At 44.0% G+C, this 16,928-nt stretch overlaps 1 protein-coding gene across 1 annotated transcript in view; it reads right to left on the bottom strand.

Moving 5' to 3' along the window:
- LOC121575658 (ankyrin repeat and fibronectin type-III domain-containing protein 1-like) overlaps positions 1–16,928 on the bottom strand; it is a 99,583-nt gene that overhangs the window by 57,138 nt on the left and 25,517 nt on the right. Inside the window, exons 4-6 of the mRNA XM_041888890.2 lie at positions 12,189–12,302; positions 11,044–11,141; positions 10,403–10,493 (exon numbers count right to left, since the gene is read on the bottom strand). Of these exons, the coding sequence (XP_041744824.2) occupies positions 10,403–10,493; positions 11,044–11,141; positions 12,189–12,302 (303 nt within the window). The remainder of the gene's footprint in view (positions 1–10,402; positions 10,494–11,043; positions 11,142–12,188; positions 12,303–16,928) is intronic.

The following is a 16,928-nucleotide window of genomic DNA, read 5'->3' as shown; positions in this document are numbered from 1 at the left end:
TAAAATCGAGCACACAGCCATGCAATCTCCATAGACAAACATTGGCAGTAGAATGGCCTTACTGAAGAACTCAGTGACTTTCAACGTGGCACCGTCATAGGATGCCACCTTTCCAACAAGTCCGTTTCTAAAATATCTGCCCTGCTAGAGCTGCCCCGGTCAACTGTAAGTGGAAACGTCTAAGAGCAACAATGGCTCAGCCACGAAATGGTAGGCCACACAAGCTCACAGAATGGGACCGCTGAGTGCTGAAGCGCGTACAAATTGTCTGTCCTCAGTGGCAACACTCACTACCGAGTTCCAAACTGCCTCTGGAAGCAACGTCAGCACAAGAACTGTTTGTCTGGAGCTTCATGAACTGGGTTTCCATGGCCGAGTAGCCACACACAAGCTTAAGATCACCATGCGCAATGGTGGAGCAGTGGAATAATGGTCTGCAGTTTGGTGGAGGAGGAATAATGGTCTGGGGCAGTTTTTCCTGGTTCGGGCTAGGCCCCTTTGTTCCAGTGAAGGGAAATCTTATCGCTACAGCATATAATGACATTCCAGACGATTCTGTGCTTCCAACCTTGTGGCAACAGTTTGGGGAAGGCCCTTTCCTGTTTCAGCATGACAATGCCCCAGTGCACAAAGCGAGGTCCATACAGAAATAGTTTGTCGAGATCGGTGTGGAAGAACTTGACTGGCCTACACAGAGCCCTGACCTCAACCCCATCGAACACCTTTGGGATGAATTGGAACGCCGACTGCGAGCCAGGCTTAATCGCCCAACATCAGTGCCCGACCTCACTAATGCTCTTGTGGCTGAATGGAAGCAAGCCCCCGCAGCAATGTTCCAACATCTAGTGGAGCCTTCCCAGAAGAGGGGGGGGACCAACTCCATATTAATGCCCATGATTTTGGAATGAGATGTTCGATGAGCAGGTGTCCACATACTTTTGGTCATGTCGTGTATATATGTAGTGTATATATGGAACAATGCTTGAAAGTGTTGATTGTTATCTGGGTTTGAGGATAGATTCTGAATGTTCTTTTGGAAGGCATATTGATTATATTAGAAACATGTTTTACTATAAGCTTGTGTTACTATACAGATCTAAGAATTGTTTTACTGTGTCCATTAGAAACACCTTAGTAACCGAACTGCTGCTTCCAATCCTAGACACTCCTAAACAGAACACTCCTAAACTGCATTGGTACCAATTTATTTACACTTTACAAGACTTACACTACTATTTTCGACAACAATTCCAATGGTACATAATGATGTTGGAGTAACATCTTTCAGATACAAATGCCCAACTGAATGGAATAATTTACTTATAGAAATCAGGGCATAAAAATCACACATTGAGCAGTTTTTCAAATGTTAAAAACAAACTGTTTGTGTTATTTATAAATACAATACCCCATAATGACAGAGTGAAAACAGGTTGTTATAAATTTTTGCACATTTATAAAAAATAAAAACAGAAATACCTTATTTACATAAGTATTCAGACCCTTTGCTATGAGACTCGAAATTGAACTCAGATGCATCCTGTTTCCATTGATCATCCTTGAGATGTTTCTACAACTTGATTGGAGTCCACCTATGGTAAATTCAATTGATTGGACATGATTTGGAAAGGCACACACCTGTCTATATAAGGTCCCACAGTTGACAGTGCATGTCAGAGCAAAAACCAAGCCATGAGGTTGAAGGAATTGTCTGTAGTGCTCCGAGACATGATTGTGTCGAGGCACAGATCTGGGGAAGGGTACCAAAAAATGTCTGCAGCATTGAAGATCCCCAAGAACACAGTGGCCTCCATCATTCTTAAATGGAAGAAGTTCGGAAACACCAAGACTCTTCCTACAGCTGGCCGCCCGGGCACAATGAGCAATCGGGGCAGAAGTGTCTTGGTCAGGGAGCTCCAGAGTTCCTCTGTGGAGATGGGAGAACCTTCCAGAAGGACAACCATCTCTGTAGCACTCCAACAATCAGGCCTTTATGGTACAGTGGCCAGACGGAAGCCACTCCTCAGTAAAAGGCACATGAAAGCCTGCTTGGAGTTTGCCAAAAGGCACCTAAAGGACTCTCAGACCATGAGAAACAAGATTCTCTGGTCTGATGAAACCAAGATTGAACTCTTTGGACTGAATGCCAAGCGTCACGTCTGGAGGAAACCTGGCACCATCCCTATGGTGAAGCATGGTGGTGGCAGCATCATGCTGTGGGGATGTTTTTCAGCGGCAGGGACGAACGCTGAAAACGGAGCAAAGTACAGAGAGGTCCTTGATGAAAACCTGCTCCAGAGCACTCAGGACCTCAGACTGGGGTGAAGGTTCACCTTCCAACAGGTCAACGACCTTAAGCACACAGCCAAGACAACGCAGGAGTGGCTTCGGGACAAGTCTCTGAATGTCGATGAGTGGCCCAGCCAGAGCCCGGACTTGAACCCGATCGAACATCTCTGGAGAGACCTGAAAATAGCTGTGCAGCGACGCTCCCCATCCAACCTGACAGAGCTTGAGAGGATCTGCAGAGAAGAATGGGAGAGACTCCCCAAATACAGGTGTACCAAGCTTGTAGCGTCATACCCAAGAACACTCAAGGTGCTTCAACAAAGTACTGCGTAAAGGGTCTAAATACTTATGTAAATGTGATATTTCCGTTTTATTTTATTTTATACATTCACAAAAATGTCTAAAAACTTGTTTTTGCTTTGTTATTATGGGGTATTGTGTGTAGATTGATGAGGGGGAAAAAACTATTTAATCCATTTTAGAATAAGGCTGTAACGTAACAAAATGTGGAAGTCAAGGGGTCTGAATAGTTTCCGAATGCACTGTATATTATAGGTACTTAGTTTTATTAGTTGTATTAGTAGTTGTAGCAGTAGTTATTATTAGTTGTAGGCCTATTAGTAGTTGTATAACAACTTTTTTATGCTGTTAATCTACTTAAAAAATATATTATTATTATTTCATTGCTATTATTATTAGGAAGTAGTTGCCATATTATTCTTGTTACTAAGTATTGGGTTTTTTTGGACACTCGAAAACGAGATGGTACATCTCAAGAGATTTCATCCTGCAAAATTTCAAATAAATAAATAGACAGTAAATACAGTGGTCAACATCTCACCAGTAAACACATACTGTACAGTACAAACATAAACTTTAACCACTCTCAATTCATTCTCAGAATCGTAAACGCATTACTAGTTGTTAAGGGTTAGGGTTAGGGTTTATTCTCTCAGCACTACACATGTACAGTACACACAACCAAACAGACCACTGTCACCTCAGTGTGAACCCATTTGTGATTCATATTATATAAAGTGTCCTTGGGTTTGAAGAAGAAGACATTATATAAATCGATTTGTCATCTCAGTGGTTCAACAACAGTATTACAAAACATCTCCTGCCCTCTCTCCATCTCTCACTCTGTTTTTCTTTCCATCTCTCTCTGTTATTTGTTCACATTTTTCTTTTATATGTCTTATTTTGTTTAGGCTAATCTGGGACACCCTCTCCAAGGCTGTTCTGAGTGAATGGTATGAAAGGAGAGTTGTGACTGAGTCCTGACTGTGGTGTAAAATAGATGCTTTAGATAAAGGCTTCAATTGTAGCTGAGGACTGTTTGCTGTGGTTAACCACTTTTACTGTTGTGAAGTATAATATAATAATATAATTGCACTGACACATCACTTCTGACATTGAATTGTCAGTTTTCAGGCTGTTTATTTGGAGCAGGCTGCTGAAAACAACATCTTTGTCCCAAATGGAACCCTATTCCCTATATAGTGCATTACTTTTGACCAGGAACCAAAGGGCTCTGGTTAAACATAGTGCACTACAGATGTTGGATCTTAACTTGATCACTCTTTTGTCGCAGAGAATTTTCCTGCTGCATCAGCAAATTCAACTGAGCCTCGTGAGTGTCTGAAAATGAGCAGTTCTATTTCTGTCCATGCGGAGGCAGTTGAGTCATTGTAATCAGGGTTTGCTATCAAAATCATTTTCTCTCTCGCTCACTCAAATGCTAGGCCTAGGTTCTATTACTGCGACATTCAAATGTACAAAAATGTATCTGAAATGCAGCCATACACCTCAACAACCGTTGTTGTATACACAGAGTGTACAAAATATTAGGAACACCCCCCTAATTTTGAGTTGCACCCCCTTTTGCCCTCAGAACAGCCTCAATTTGTCGGGTCATGAACTCTACAAGGTGTCGAAAGCGTTCCACAGGGATGTTGGCCCATGTTGAATCCAATGCTTCCCACAGTTGTGTCAAGATGGCTGGTAGTGGAGCTCTACTCTGAACAGCTTGTTCCATCTCATCCCACAGATGCTCAACTGGATTGAGATCTGGTGACTGGGCAGGCCACTGCAGTAAGCTGAATTCACTGTCATTTCCATGGAACCATTCCTGGACAATCCTAGCCTTGTGGCATGGGGCATTATCCTGCTGAAAAAAATCTATTTGCAGATGGTTACACTGCTGCCATGAAGGGATGCACCTGATTGGCAATGATGTATAGATATCCTGTGGCATTCAAATGTTGCCCCACTTTTATCAAGGGGCCCAATGTGTGCCATGAAAACACACCCCACACCAACACCACCACTCTGCAATGTTGACACGCGGCATGATGGATGCATGTACTCTTGGTTTTCTCCATACCCTAGTCCTCCCATCAGCGTGAAACAGCAGGAACCGGGACTCATCAGACCAGGCAATGTTTTTCCAATTCTTCAGTGTCCAGTGTTTTCGTTCCTTAGCCCACTGTAACCGCAGTTTCTTGTTTTTTTCTGAAAGAAGTGGAACTCCGTAAGGTCGTTTGTTGCCATACCCAATTCGTGTCAAGGTTCGTCTTTTATTGGTCTTTGGGCACCAATGTTGTACTGGACTGTCAGTTGACTAACTGTAGCCCGTCTGTTGCGCTGCACAATTCGTGTCAGCCTCCTTTGTCCTCGTTGATCAATGACTCATTTTTCGACCACTGACCTGCCGTTGGCTGGATGTCCTTTGGGTGGTGGACCATTCTTGATACACTTTTGTCTTGCCCATTCACCCTCAATGGCACACATACACAATCCATGTCAGAACTGTCTCAAGGCTTAAAAATCTTTCTTTAACCTGTCTCCTCCCATGCATCTACACTGATTGAAGTGGATTTAACAGGTGACATCAATAAGGGATCATAGCCTTCCCCTGGATTCACCTGTTCAGTCTGCCATGGACACTCATTATAATAATAATAATATGCCATTTAGCAGACGCTTTTATCCAAAGCGACTTACAGTCATGCGTGCATACATTATATATATTTTTTTGTGTATGGGTGGTCCCGGGGATCGATCCCACTACCTTGGTGTTACAAGCGCCGTGCTCTACCAGCTGAGCTACAGAGGACCACTCATTACGGTCAATGTATAGCTTAATAACAGAAGATAGATATTGGTCTCCACTAGGCTACGACATAGAAGTGTCAAATGTATCCTAACCTCAAAATTAAGTTCAACCGTGGCCTGGGGTGGTCTGCTTTCACATATAGGCTTCCCATGTTGGACATGGCCTACCATGTTAGAGTGGGTTTGATTCCAGGCCACGCCCTTCTGACACAAATAACTCCATCCCCCCGATTTATTTAGACATTTCAAATATGGACAATCCAGGGATATTTTACCCCCGATCTTGTTAAGAAATAACCATACCAGACACTTTTATTTTAAAGACAGTTGACATAAATAAGAAACTAATAATAGGCTTCCATTCATACAACCTGTTGGCTAAATTGCCACAGTAGATTTGCCGTGGTAAACGATGAAATACTTTATTTCTAGTGTAGGCTACGGAATGCTTGTCAAATAGATAAATTGCCCTTAGTCTGTTCAAAAAGGACTAAGTTCTTCTGATTAGAGGTGACCAATAATGGTTGCAATTGAGATCAGCTGTGCGGGTAAATTAAGACTTATTGATGGTTTATCAAGACATCAACTGGCGATAATCTAGTGCCTACATATAAACTACATTCTGTACATTACCCGTTAGCCTATCCATTGTCACTGCTTAGACCAATGCTCTAGCAAGCACCAACAGTACTAGGAATATTGATGATATGTGCATAGTTTTTTATTATGTTGTTTTAAGCCTTACCCAAACCATAACCCTAACCTTAAGCACTAGTAATTAATTAATGCTTAAATTGCTAACCTTTTAGTTGTTTCTGTTTTAACCCTGTAACCACACTGAATTAAACCTGTAACCATGCGGAATTAATCCGTCAAAAATAGACGCTCATCCATGAGTCAAAGGGCAGTGGGCCAGATTCGAATCCATGCCAACTCTGGCATATGTGTCCCGGTGTCAGTGACTGTAACCGCTGGACCACACAGGAAACCAATAATTCATTCTGCCTATTGCTTAACTTCAACATACTCTGAGTATACAAAATATTAAGAAAACCTGTTCTTTACATCAATCAATCAAATGTACTAATAAAGCCCTTTTTACAGCAGCAGTTGTCACAAAGTGCTTATACAGAAACCAAGCCTAAAACCCCAGTGAGCAAGCAATGCAGAAGTAGAACCACGGTGGCTAGGAAAAACGCTCTTTCCATCACATACAGTGAGGGAAAAAAGTATTTGATCCCCTGCTGATTTTGTCCGTTTGCCCATTGACAAAGACATGATCAGTCTATAATTTTAATGGTAGGTTTATTTGAACAGTGAGAGACAGAATAACAACAAAAAAATCCAGAAAAACGCATATAATTTTTTTCATAAATTGATTTGCATTTTAATGAGGGAAATAAGTATTTGACCCCCTCTCAATCAGAAAGATTTCTGGCTCCCAGGTGTCTTTTATACAGGTAACGAGCTGAGATTAGGGGCACACTCTTAAAGGGAGTGCTCCTAATCTCAGCTTGTTACCTGTATAAAAGACACCTGTCCACAGAAGCAATCAATCAATCAGATTCCAAACTCTCCACCATGGCCAAGACCAAAGAGCTCTCCAAGGATGTCAGGGACAAGATTGTAGACCTACACAAGGCTGGAATGGGCTACAAGACCATCGCCAAGCAGCTTGGTGAGAAGGTGACAACAGTTGGTGCGATTATTCGCAAATGGAAGAAACACAAAAGAACTGTCAATCTCCCTCGGCCTGGGGCTCCATGCAAGATCTCACCTCATGGAGTTGCAATGATCATGGGAACGATGAGGAATCAGCCCAGAACTACACGGGAGGATCTTGTCACTCAACTCAAGGCAGCTGGGACCATAGTCACCAAGAAAACAATTGGTAACACACTACGCCGTGAAGGACTGAAATCCTGCAGCGCCCGCAAGGTCCCCCTGCTCAAGAAAGCACATATACAGGCCCGTCTGAAGTTTGCCAATGAACATCTGAATGATTCAGAGGAGAACTGGGTGAAAGTGTTGTGGTCAGATGAGACCAAAATCGAGCTCTTTGGCATCAACTCAACTCGCCGTGTTTGGAGGAGGAGGAATGCTGCCTATGACCCCAAGAACACCATCCCCACCGTCAAACATGGAGGTGGAAACATTATGCTTTGGGGGTGTTTTTCTGCTAAGGGGACAGGACAACTTCACCGCATCAAAGGGACGATGGACGGGGCCATGTACCGTCAAATCTTGGGTGAGAACCTCCTTCCCTCAGCCAGGGCATTGAAAATGGGTTGTGGATGGGTATTCCAGCATGACAATGACACAAAACACACGGCCAAGGCAACAAAGGAGTGGCTCAAGAAGAAGCACATTAAGGTCCTGGAGTGGCCTAGCCAGTCTCCAGACCTTAATCCCATAGAAAATCTGTGGAGGGAGCTGAAGGTTGGAGTTGCCAAACGTCAGCCTCGAAACCTTAATGACTTGGAGAAGATCTGCAAAGAGGAGTGGGACAAAATCCCTCCTGAGATGTGTGCAAATCTGGTGGCCAACTACAAGAAACGTCTGACCTCTGTGATTCTCAACAAGGGTTTTGCCACCAAGTACTAAGTCATGTTTTGCAGAGGGGTCAAATACTTATTTCCCTCATTAAAATGCAAATCAATTGATAACATTTTTTACATGCGTTTTTCTGGATTTTTTTGTTGTTATTCTGTCTCTCACTGTTCAAATAAACCTACCATTAAAATTATAGACTGATCATTTCTTTGTCAGTGGGCAAACGTACAAAATCAGCAGGGGATCAAATACTTTTTTCCCCTCACTGTAGACTGACCAGGTGAATCCAGGTGAACGCTATGATCCCTTATTGATGTCACTTGTTAAATCCACTTCAATCAGTGTAGATGAAGGGGAGGAGACAGGTTAAAGAAGGATGTCTAAGCCTGCAACTCAATATTAGGAAGGTGTTTCTAATGTTTGGTATACTATGTGTATAATAAATAATGTATTATAATCAACATAAGAATTCACACGAGATGCGCTGTAGCCTACAGAAGGTACACTGTAGGTACAGTACTGCACTGTATACAAACACCGCTTCCAGCTGCCGGCCATTCTAAATATTTCTTTAGATATTAAAATCCTCCTGCTGCAGGATTATTTTCCTACTGTGACATCTGTACAGTGGGGAAAAAAGTATTTAGTCAGCCACCAATTGTGCAAGTTCTCCCACTTAAAAAGATGAGAGAGGCCTGTAATTTTCATCATAGGTACACGTCAACTATGACAGACAAAATGAGAAAAAAAAATCCAGAAAATCACATTGTAGGATTTTTAATGAATTTATTTGCAAATTATGGTGGAAAATAAGTATTTGGTCAATAACAAAAGTAAGTCTTCACAAGGTTTTCACACACTGTTGCTGGTATTTTGGCCCATTCCTCCATGCAGATCTCCTCTAGAGCAGTGATGTTTTGGGGCTGTCGCTGGGCAACACGGACTTTCAACTCCCTCCAAAGATTTTCTATGGGGTTGAGATCTGGAGACTGGCTAGGCCACCCCAGGACCTTGAAATGCTTCTTACGAAGCCACTCCTTCGTTGCCCGGGCGGTGTGTTTGGGATCATTGTCATGCTGAAAGACCCAGCCACGTTTCATCTTCAATGCCCTTGCTGATAGAAGGAGGTTTTCACTCAAAATCTCACGATACATGGCCCCATTCATTCTTTCCTTTACACGGATCAGTCGTCCTGGTCCCTTTGCAGAAAAACAGCCCCAAAGCATGATGTTTCCACCCCCATGCTTCACAGTAGGTATGGTGTTCTTTGGATGCAACTCAGCATTCTTTGTCCTCCAAACACGACGAGTTGAGTTTTTACCAAAAAGTTCTATTTTGGTTTCATCTGACCATATGACATTCTCCCAATCCTCTTCTGGATCATCCAAATGCACTCTAGCAAACTTCAGACGGGCCTGGACATGTACTGGCTTAAGCAGGGGGACACGTCTGGCACTGCAGGATTTGAGTCCCTGGCGGCGTAGTGTGTTACTGATGGTAGGCTTTGTTACTTTGGTCCCAGCTCTCTGCAGGTCATTCACTAGGTCCCCCCGTGTGGTTGTGATCATTTTGACCCCACAGGGTGAGATCTTGCGTGGAGCTCCAGATCGAGGGAGATTATCAGTGGTCTTGTATGTCTTCCATTTCCTAATAATTGCTCCCACAGTTGATTTCTTCAAACCAAGCTGCTTACCTATTGCAGATGCAGTCTTCCCAGCCTGGTGCAGGTCTACAATTTTGTTTCTGGTGTCCTTTGACAGCTCTTTGGTCTTGGCCATAGTGGAGTTTGGAGTGTGACTGTTTGAGGTTGTGGACAGGTGTCTTTTATACTGATAACAAGTTCAACCAGGTGCCATTAATACAGGTAACCAGTGGAGGACAGAGGAGCCTCTTAAAGAAGAAGTTACAGGTCTGTGAGAGCCAGAAATCTTGCTTGTTTGTAGGTGACCAAATACTTATTTTCTACCATAATTTGCAAATAAATTCATTAAAGATCATACAATGTGATTTTCTGGATTTTTTTTGCTCAATTTGTCTGTCATAGTTGACGTGTACCTATTATGAAAATTACAGGCCTCTCTCATCTTTTTAAGTGGGAGAACTTGCACAATTGGTGGCTGACTAAATACTTTTTCCCCCACTGTATATAGGGAATAGGGTGCTATTTTGGACAGAGCCTACATTCTCAAAGTAGCACACAGGGAATAAAGCAAGTATGGGTTTCAATCCGACTGAATGACGGAGTTAATTATAACTGCCATAGCAGGCTTTGTGAACACAACTTTACTGGACATCTTACAAGTGTCTTATTCCGAAAACAAACTATTTTTGAAGGAAAATATCAACCTGAGTTTACCAGCAGTGCCCAGACCGATTCTACGATATTGTATGAAGGTACATTCAATAAAGGTTTGATTTAAACCTAATAAAGTAATGGACTCACTGGAAGGTGCAGCAGAGGGGGGTAGAGACTGTTGAGGTGGACCCCAACCCTTCATGTTGTAGGCCGACACCTGGACATAGTACAGCCTCCCCTGGAACACACACACACACACACACAACACAACACAACACACACACATTAAGTAAAATATATGTAAAATACTGTGTAAAATAAATTTTACACATTAAGTAAAATGTACACACAGTAAGTACTAGCCAGAGGAAGACAGTTAAATCAGCTGAAAGTTGAGCAGAGAACAGTAATATCCCAGTATTGCGAGTGAATGAGGGCAACATGCCATAATGGTGACTTCTAGGTTGTGTCACAAATGGCACCCTATAAACCTACATAGTGCAATACTTTTGACCAGAGCCCTATGAGCCCTAATCAAAAGTAGTGCACGTTATAGGAAATAGGGTGCCATTTGGGACGCATCCTAGAAGTCACCATTATAGATTTCCCTCATTCAGCCCCTCACTCCATTACTGTATCATTCCCACACTCCTTCACTTACTCCCTTCATCATTACCCTCCTCCTATACTGACCCCTCAATTACTCCTCTGTCTTTGTGCTCCTACTCTGTCCTTTTCCCCTCTCTCTCTCCCTCCCTGTCTGCTGAATATACTTCAGTACTATTTACCGTGGTAAGGCCATTGATGGTACACTTGAGCGTATGTAGGTTTTCCAACACCATGTCTCCGGCCAGCAATGAGAAATCCTTTAGACAGCTCCACTCCACTGTAATAACACAGACACACACACACATAAATACGCGCACACACACACACAAAGTCAGCATTACAAATACTCACAGACAATAACCACACAGGCTGGGTGTGTGTGTCCTCTCTCCTTATTAGAAATCAATATGTCCCCTGGTGCTGTGTATTACACTATTAACCTTCTCATTGTGCTGCTAATGCCTTGAGGTGTGTGGTTTCCCTCGCTTTCCCTGTCTTTGGTCTCTCTCTCTCTGCTCTGTCTCTTTTCTCTCTCTCATTCTCTCTCCCTCTATTTTTCCCTCTTTCTGCTCTCTCTCTCATTCTCTCTCCCTCTCTTTTTCCCTCTTTCTGCTCTCTCGCTCTCATTCTCTCTCCCTCTCTTTTTCCCTCTTTCTGCTCTCTCTCTCATTCTCTCTCCCTCTCTTTTTCCTTCTTTCTACTCTCTCGCTTTCATTTCTCTCTCCCTCTCTTTTTCCCTCTTTCTGCTCTCTCGCTCTCATTTCTCTCTCCTTTGCTTCTTCTTTCTCAGAACCAAAAGACGTGTAAAGACTTCTACACCTATAGGGAAAAGCCCTTATGAGCAGAGATTAACTACAGACCATTATTTAATAGTTTCACAGTCACCCCACATAATTGTAGATAGGAGGGAGAGAGGGATGGAGGGATGGATGGAGGGAGGGACTGGTAGGGAGGAGAAGGGAATAAATCAATATCAGTCATGGCATTAGTTAATAGATTTACTGTCATCCCACAGGGCTAGAGGGAAGCAGGTTAGTGAGACGACAGACAGAGGAGGCACAGGGGTTAGAAATAAATTGCAGAGGGAAGGAGAATAGGAAAGGAAGAGAGATAGAGAAAGAGAGAGGGGGGAGAGAGAAGAGAGAAGAGAGAGAAAAGAGAGGGAGAACGTAACAATGAAAAGCAACAATCATTTATTTGTTCCTACCCATTTATTTTCCTTTCTACATTAGAGTCAATTTCATGTGTGCGTCTGCGCGTCTATGTGTGTGTGTGTGTGCGTGCGTCTGTGTGTGTGTCCGCAAGTCTGTATGTGTGTGTGTACCTCTGTACTTGGTGATCACAGCAGAGTTGAGACAGTGGGGTTCCTGGAAGGTAACTGTGAGAGAGGAGCTACTGGTTACACATAGACCCACTGCAGACGGGGGCTCCGGCGCACCTACCAAAAAATAAAATAATAATAATAATTTTAGAATGCCCTTTTTACATCCGCAGTTGTCACAAAGTGCTTTACAAATCAAATCAAATTGTATTTGTCCATGCGCCGAATACAACAGGTGTAGACCTTACAGTGAAATGCTTCCTTACAAGCCCTTAACCAACAATGCCGTCTTATGGATTGGGGCTAGAAGCCATTAAGAAGCCTTTTGGACCTAGACTTGGCGCTCCGGTACCGCTTGCCATGCGGTAGCAGAGAGAACAGTATATGACTATGGTGGCTGGAGTCTTTGACAATTTTTAGGGCCTTCCTTTAACACAGCCTGGTATAGAGGTCCTGGATGGCAGGAAGCTTGGCAGTACGCAATACCCTCTGTAGTGCCTTGCGGTCGGAGGCCAAGCAGTTGCCATAGCAGGCAGTGATGCAACCAGTCAGGATGCTCTTGATGGTGCAGCTGTATAACTTTTTGAGGATCTGAGGACCCATGCCAAATCTTTTCAGTCTCCTGAAGGGGAATAGGCTTTGTCGTGCCCTCTTCACGACTGTCTTGGTGTGTTTGGACCATGATAGTTTGTTGGTGATGTGGACACCTAGGAACTTGAAGCTCTCAACCTGCTCCACTACAGCCCAGTCGATGAGAATGGGGGCATGCTCAGTCCTCTTCTTTTCCTGTAGTCCACAATCATCTCCTTTGTCTTGATCACGTTAAGGGAGAGGTTGTTATCCTGGCACCACACGGCCAGGTCTCTGACCTCCTCCCTATAGGCTGTCTCATCGTTGTCGGTGATCAGCCCTACCACTGTTGTGTCGTCGGAAAACTTAATGATGGTGTTGGAGTCGTGCCTGGCCATGCAGTCATGGGTGAACAGTGAGTACAGAAGGGGACTGAGCACGCACCCCTGAGGGGCCCCCGTGTTGAGGGTCAGCGTGGCAGATGTGTTGTTACCTACCCTTACCACCTGGGGGGGGGGGGGCCCGTCAGGAAGTCCAGGATCCAGTTGCAGAGGGAGGTGTTTAGTCCCAGGGGCCTTAGCTTAGTGATGAGCTTTGAGGGTACTATGGTGTTGAACGCTGAGCTGTAGTCAATGAATAGCATTCTAAAGTAGGTTTTCCTTTTGTCCAGGTGGGAAAGGGCAGTGTGGAGTGCAATAGAGATTGCATCTGTGGATCTGTTGGGGCGGTATGCAAATTGGAGTGGGTCTAGGTTTTCTGGGATAATGATGTTGATGTGACCAGCCTTTCAAAGCACATCATGGCTACAGATGTGAGTGCTACGGGTCGGTAGTCATTTAGGCAGGTTACCTTAGTGTTCTTGGCCACCGAGACTATGGTGGTCTGCTTGAAACATGTTGGTATTACAGACTCAGACAGGGACAGTTTGAAAATGTCAGTGAAGACACTTGCCTGTTGGTCAGCGCATGCTCGAAGTACACGTCCTGGTAATCCGTCTACATCGAATGCTGACCTGTTTAAAGGTCTTACTCACGTCGGCTACGGAGAGCGTGATCACACAGTCATCCGGAACAGCTGATGCTCTCATGCATGCTTCAGTGTTGCTTGCCTCGAAGCGAGCATAGAAGTAATTTAGCTCGTCTGGTAGGCTTGTGTCACTAGGCAGTTCGCGGCTGTTCTTCCCTTTGTAATCTGTAATAGTTTGCAAGCCCTACCACATCCGACGAGCGTCTGAGCCGGTGTAGTACGATTCAATCTTAGTCCGGTATTGATGCTTTGCCTGTTTGATGGTTTGTCGGAGGGCATAGCGGGATTTCTTATAAGCGTCCGGGTTAGAGTCTCGCTCCTTGACAGCGGCAGCTTTAACCTTTAGCTCAGTGCGGATGTTGCCTGTAATCCATGGCTTCTGGTTGGGGTATGTACGTACGGTCACAGTGGGGACAACGTCATCGGTGCACTTATTGATGAAGCCAGTGACTGATGTGGTGTACTCCTCAATGCCATCGGAAGAATCCCGGAACATATTCCAGTCTGTGCTAGCAAAACAGTCCTGTAGCTTAGCATCTGCGTCATCTGACCACTTCTTTATTGACCGAGTCGCTGGTGCTTCCTGCTTACGTTTTTGCTTGTAAGCAAGAATCAGGAGGATAGAGTTATGGTCAGATTTGCCAAAAGGAGGGTGAGGGAGAGCTTTGTATACGCCTCTGTGTGTGGAGTAAAGGTGGTCTAGAGTTTTTTTCCCTCTGGTTGCACATTTAACATGCTGGTAGAAATTAGGTAAAATGGATTTAAGTTTCCCTGCATTAAAATGTCCCCGGCCACTAGGAGCTCCGCCTCTGGATGAGCGTTTTCCTGTTTGCTTATGGCCTTATACAGCACATTGAGTGCGGTCTTAGTGCCAGCATCGGTTTGTGGTGGTAAATAAACAGCTACAAAAAATATAGATGAAAACTCTCTTGGTAAATAGTGTGGTCTACAGCTTATCATGAGATACTCTACCTCAGGCGAGCAAAACCTTAATATTAGATTTCGTGCACCAGCTGTTGTTTACAAATATACACAGACCACCACCCCTTGTCTTACCAGAGGCAGCTGTTCTATCTTACCGATGCAGCGTATATCCCGCCAGCTGTATGTTATCCATGTCGTCGTTCAGCCCCGACTCGGTGAAACATAAGATATTACAGTTTTTTATGTCCCGTTGGTAGGATATCCGTGATCTTAGTTCTTCTATTTTGTTATCCAATGATTGTACGTTGGCTAGCAGGACTGATGGTAAAGGCAGATTACGCACTTGCCGTCGGATCCTTACAAGACACCCCGACCTACGTCCCCGATATCTCCGTCTCTTTCTCATGCGAATGACGGGGATTTGGGCCTTGTCGGGTGTCTGAAGAAAATCCTTCTCGTGCGACTCGTTAAAGAAAAAATATTTGTCCAGTACGAGGTAAGTAATCGCTGTCCTGATATCCAGAAGCTCTTTTCGCTCATAAGAGACGGTGGCAGAAACATTATGTACAACATAAGTTACATATAACGCGAAAATACACACACAATAGCACAATTGGTTAGGAGCCCGTAAAACGGCAACCATCTCCTCATACAGCCTTTCCCAACCTAAAACCCGCAAAGAGCAAGCAATGCAGAGGCAGAAGCATAGTGGCTAGGAAAAACTCCCTAGAAGGCAGGAACCTAGGAAGAAACCTAGAGAGGAACAAGGCTCTGAGGGGTGTGGCCAGTCCCCCTCTGGCTGTACTGGTTTATGAGTACATTAAGTTTTTCATTATGTGTATGCTGTTACGAAACCACTGAGCTAACCTACTGATATTGCTACAAGTCTAGGCAGTCCTAGCCATAGCTAAATGGTCTGTAACCTGATTTAAGGTGGGCATTTACGTGAGAAGTCAAGAGTTCTCCCCTTGGTCGGCCAGCCCTAACAGATTATTGTGTGTTCAGTTTATGAAAATAAATATATACAAAAGGGAAACTACTAAAGACATGCCCAAAACTAAAGAGGTAACACAAAAAAATACACTTGCAGGCCGAGAGGTTCCTTTCCACCTTTCTCTCACTGATTGCCCACACCTGTGCACAATCAACACTTAACAAGACTTCCTGGCAAAGCACAGCAATTGACCCGGCTAGTGCTGCCACCTAGGGATGGAGTGTGGAAGTGGTAGTGTAATGTCTAACTGTGCTCCTAAGAACTAAACTACGTAACCTATTCCATAACAATGCTTGTCAGACTGATGGATAGAGCACACATAAATATGGGGCACAAACACAACACGAACATTTACCTCACAGCACACTGACAGAGAAGGAGAGAATGTGTGTGTGTGTCTATATGTCAAATCCAGTGGAGTCTGCTGAGGGGAGGACGGCTCATAATAATGGATGGAACGGAGTAAATGGAATGGCATCAAACACATGGAAATCAAATCAAATCAACGTTTATTTGTCACGTGCACAGGATACACCAGGTGTAAGAGCACAGTGAAAAGCACAAGCTCTTCCACAACAATGCAGTCATCAATATCAAAGGTAAAAAATAGTGTGTGTGTTTGTGTGTGTGTATGGGATTGTGTGTGTGTGTGCGTGTGCAAATATGTGTCCAATACACACTCGCTCCTATCCTCCTTTATTGCTTGTCACAGCAGTAATAAATAGGAGAAAACTCTCCCCTCAATTCTCTCCACTTTCCTCCTTGTTATGGCTGTTTCCAGCAGGCTGTACCTCCAGGCCTGTTTGTAACTGTGTCCCAAATAGCACCCTATTCCTGATTTAGTGCACTACTTTTGACCAGAGCCCTATGCACCATGTACTTAAAAGGGAATAGGGTGCCATTTGGGGGACACAGGGTGTAACTGTGGAGTCTGGACGACCTGCCAGCCATAATAACCTCACTCAGATTTCCTCCAAGGCTGTCTGGCACCTTTGATACACACAAAATCCTCCTGCCAATCTCAGACTTGACACCTCCCATGGTGTGTGTGTATGTGTGCCATCAGAGCTCCTAGTGGGCAAAGACATGTGCTGGGGTTGTCAGGTTCACACTTACAATCAAGTTGTGCTGTGCAAAAGGACTAGATATAGAAAATAGATAATATCAACAACAACTAAAAAGTATCTTACCTAAACACACTTGATCCTGTCCAATGATGTAGCCATACT

Source organism: Coregonus clupeaformis, chromosome 1, assembly GCF_020615455.1.
Source record: "Coregonus clupeaformis isolate EN_2021a chromosome 1, ASM2061545v1, whole genome shotgun sequence".
Lineage (NCBI taxonomy): Eukaryota > Metazoa > Chordata > Actinopteri > Salmoniformes > Salmonidae > Coregonus > Coregonus clupeaformis.
The sequence above is the reverse complement of the archived record's forward strand: the minus strand, read 5'-3'. Positions and strand labels throughout refer to the sequence as shown.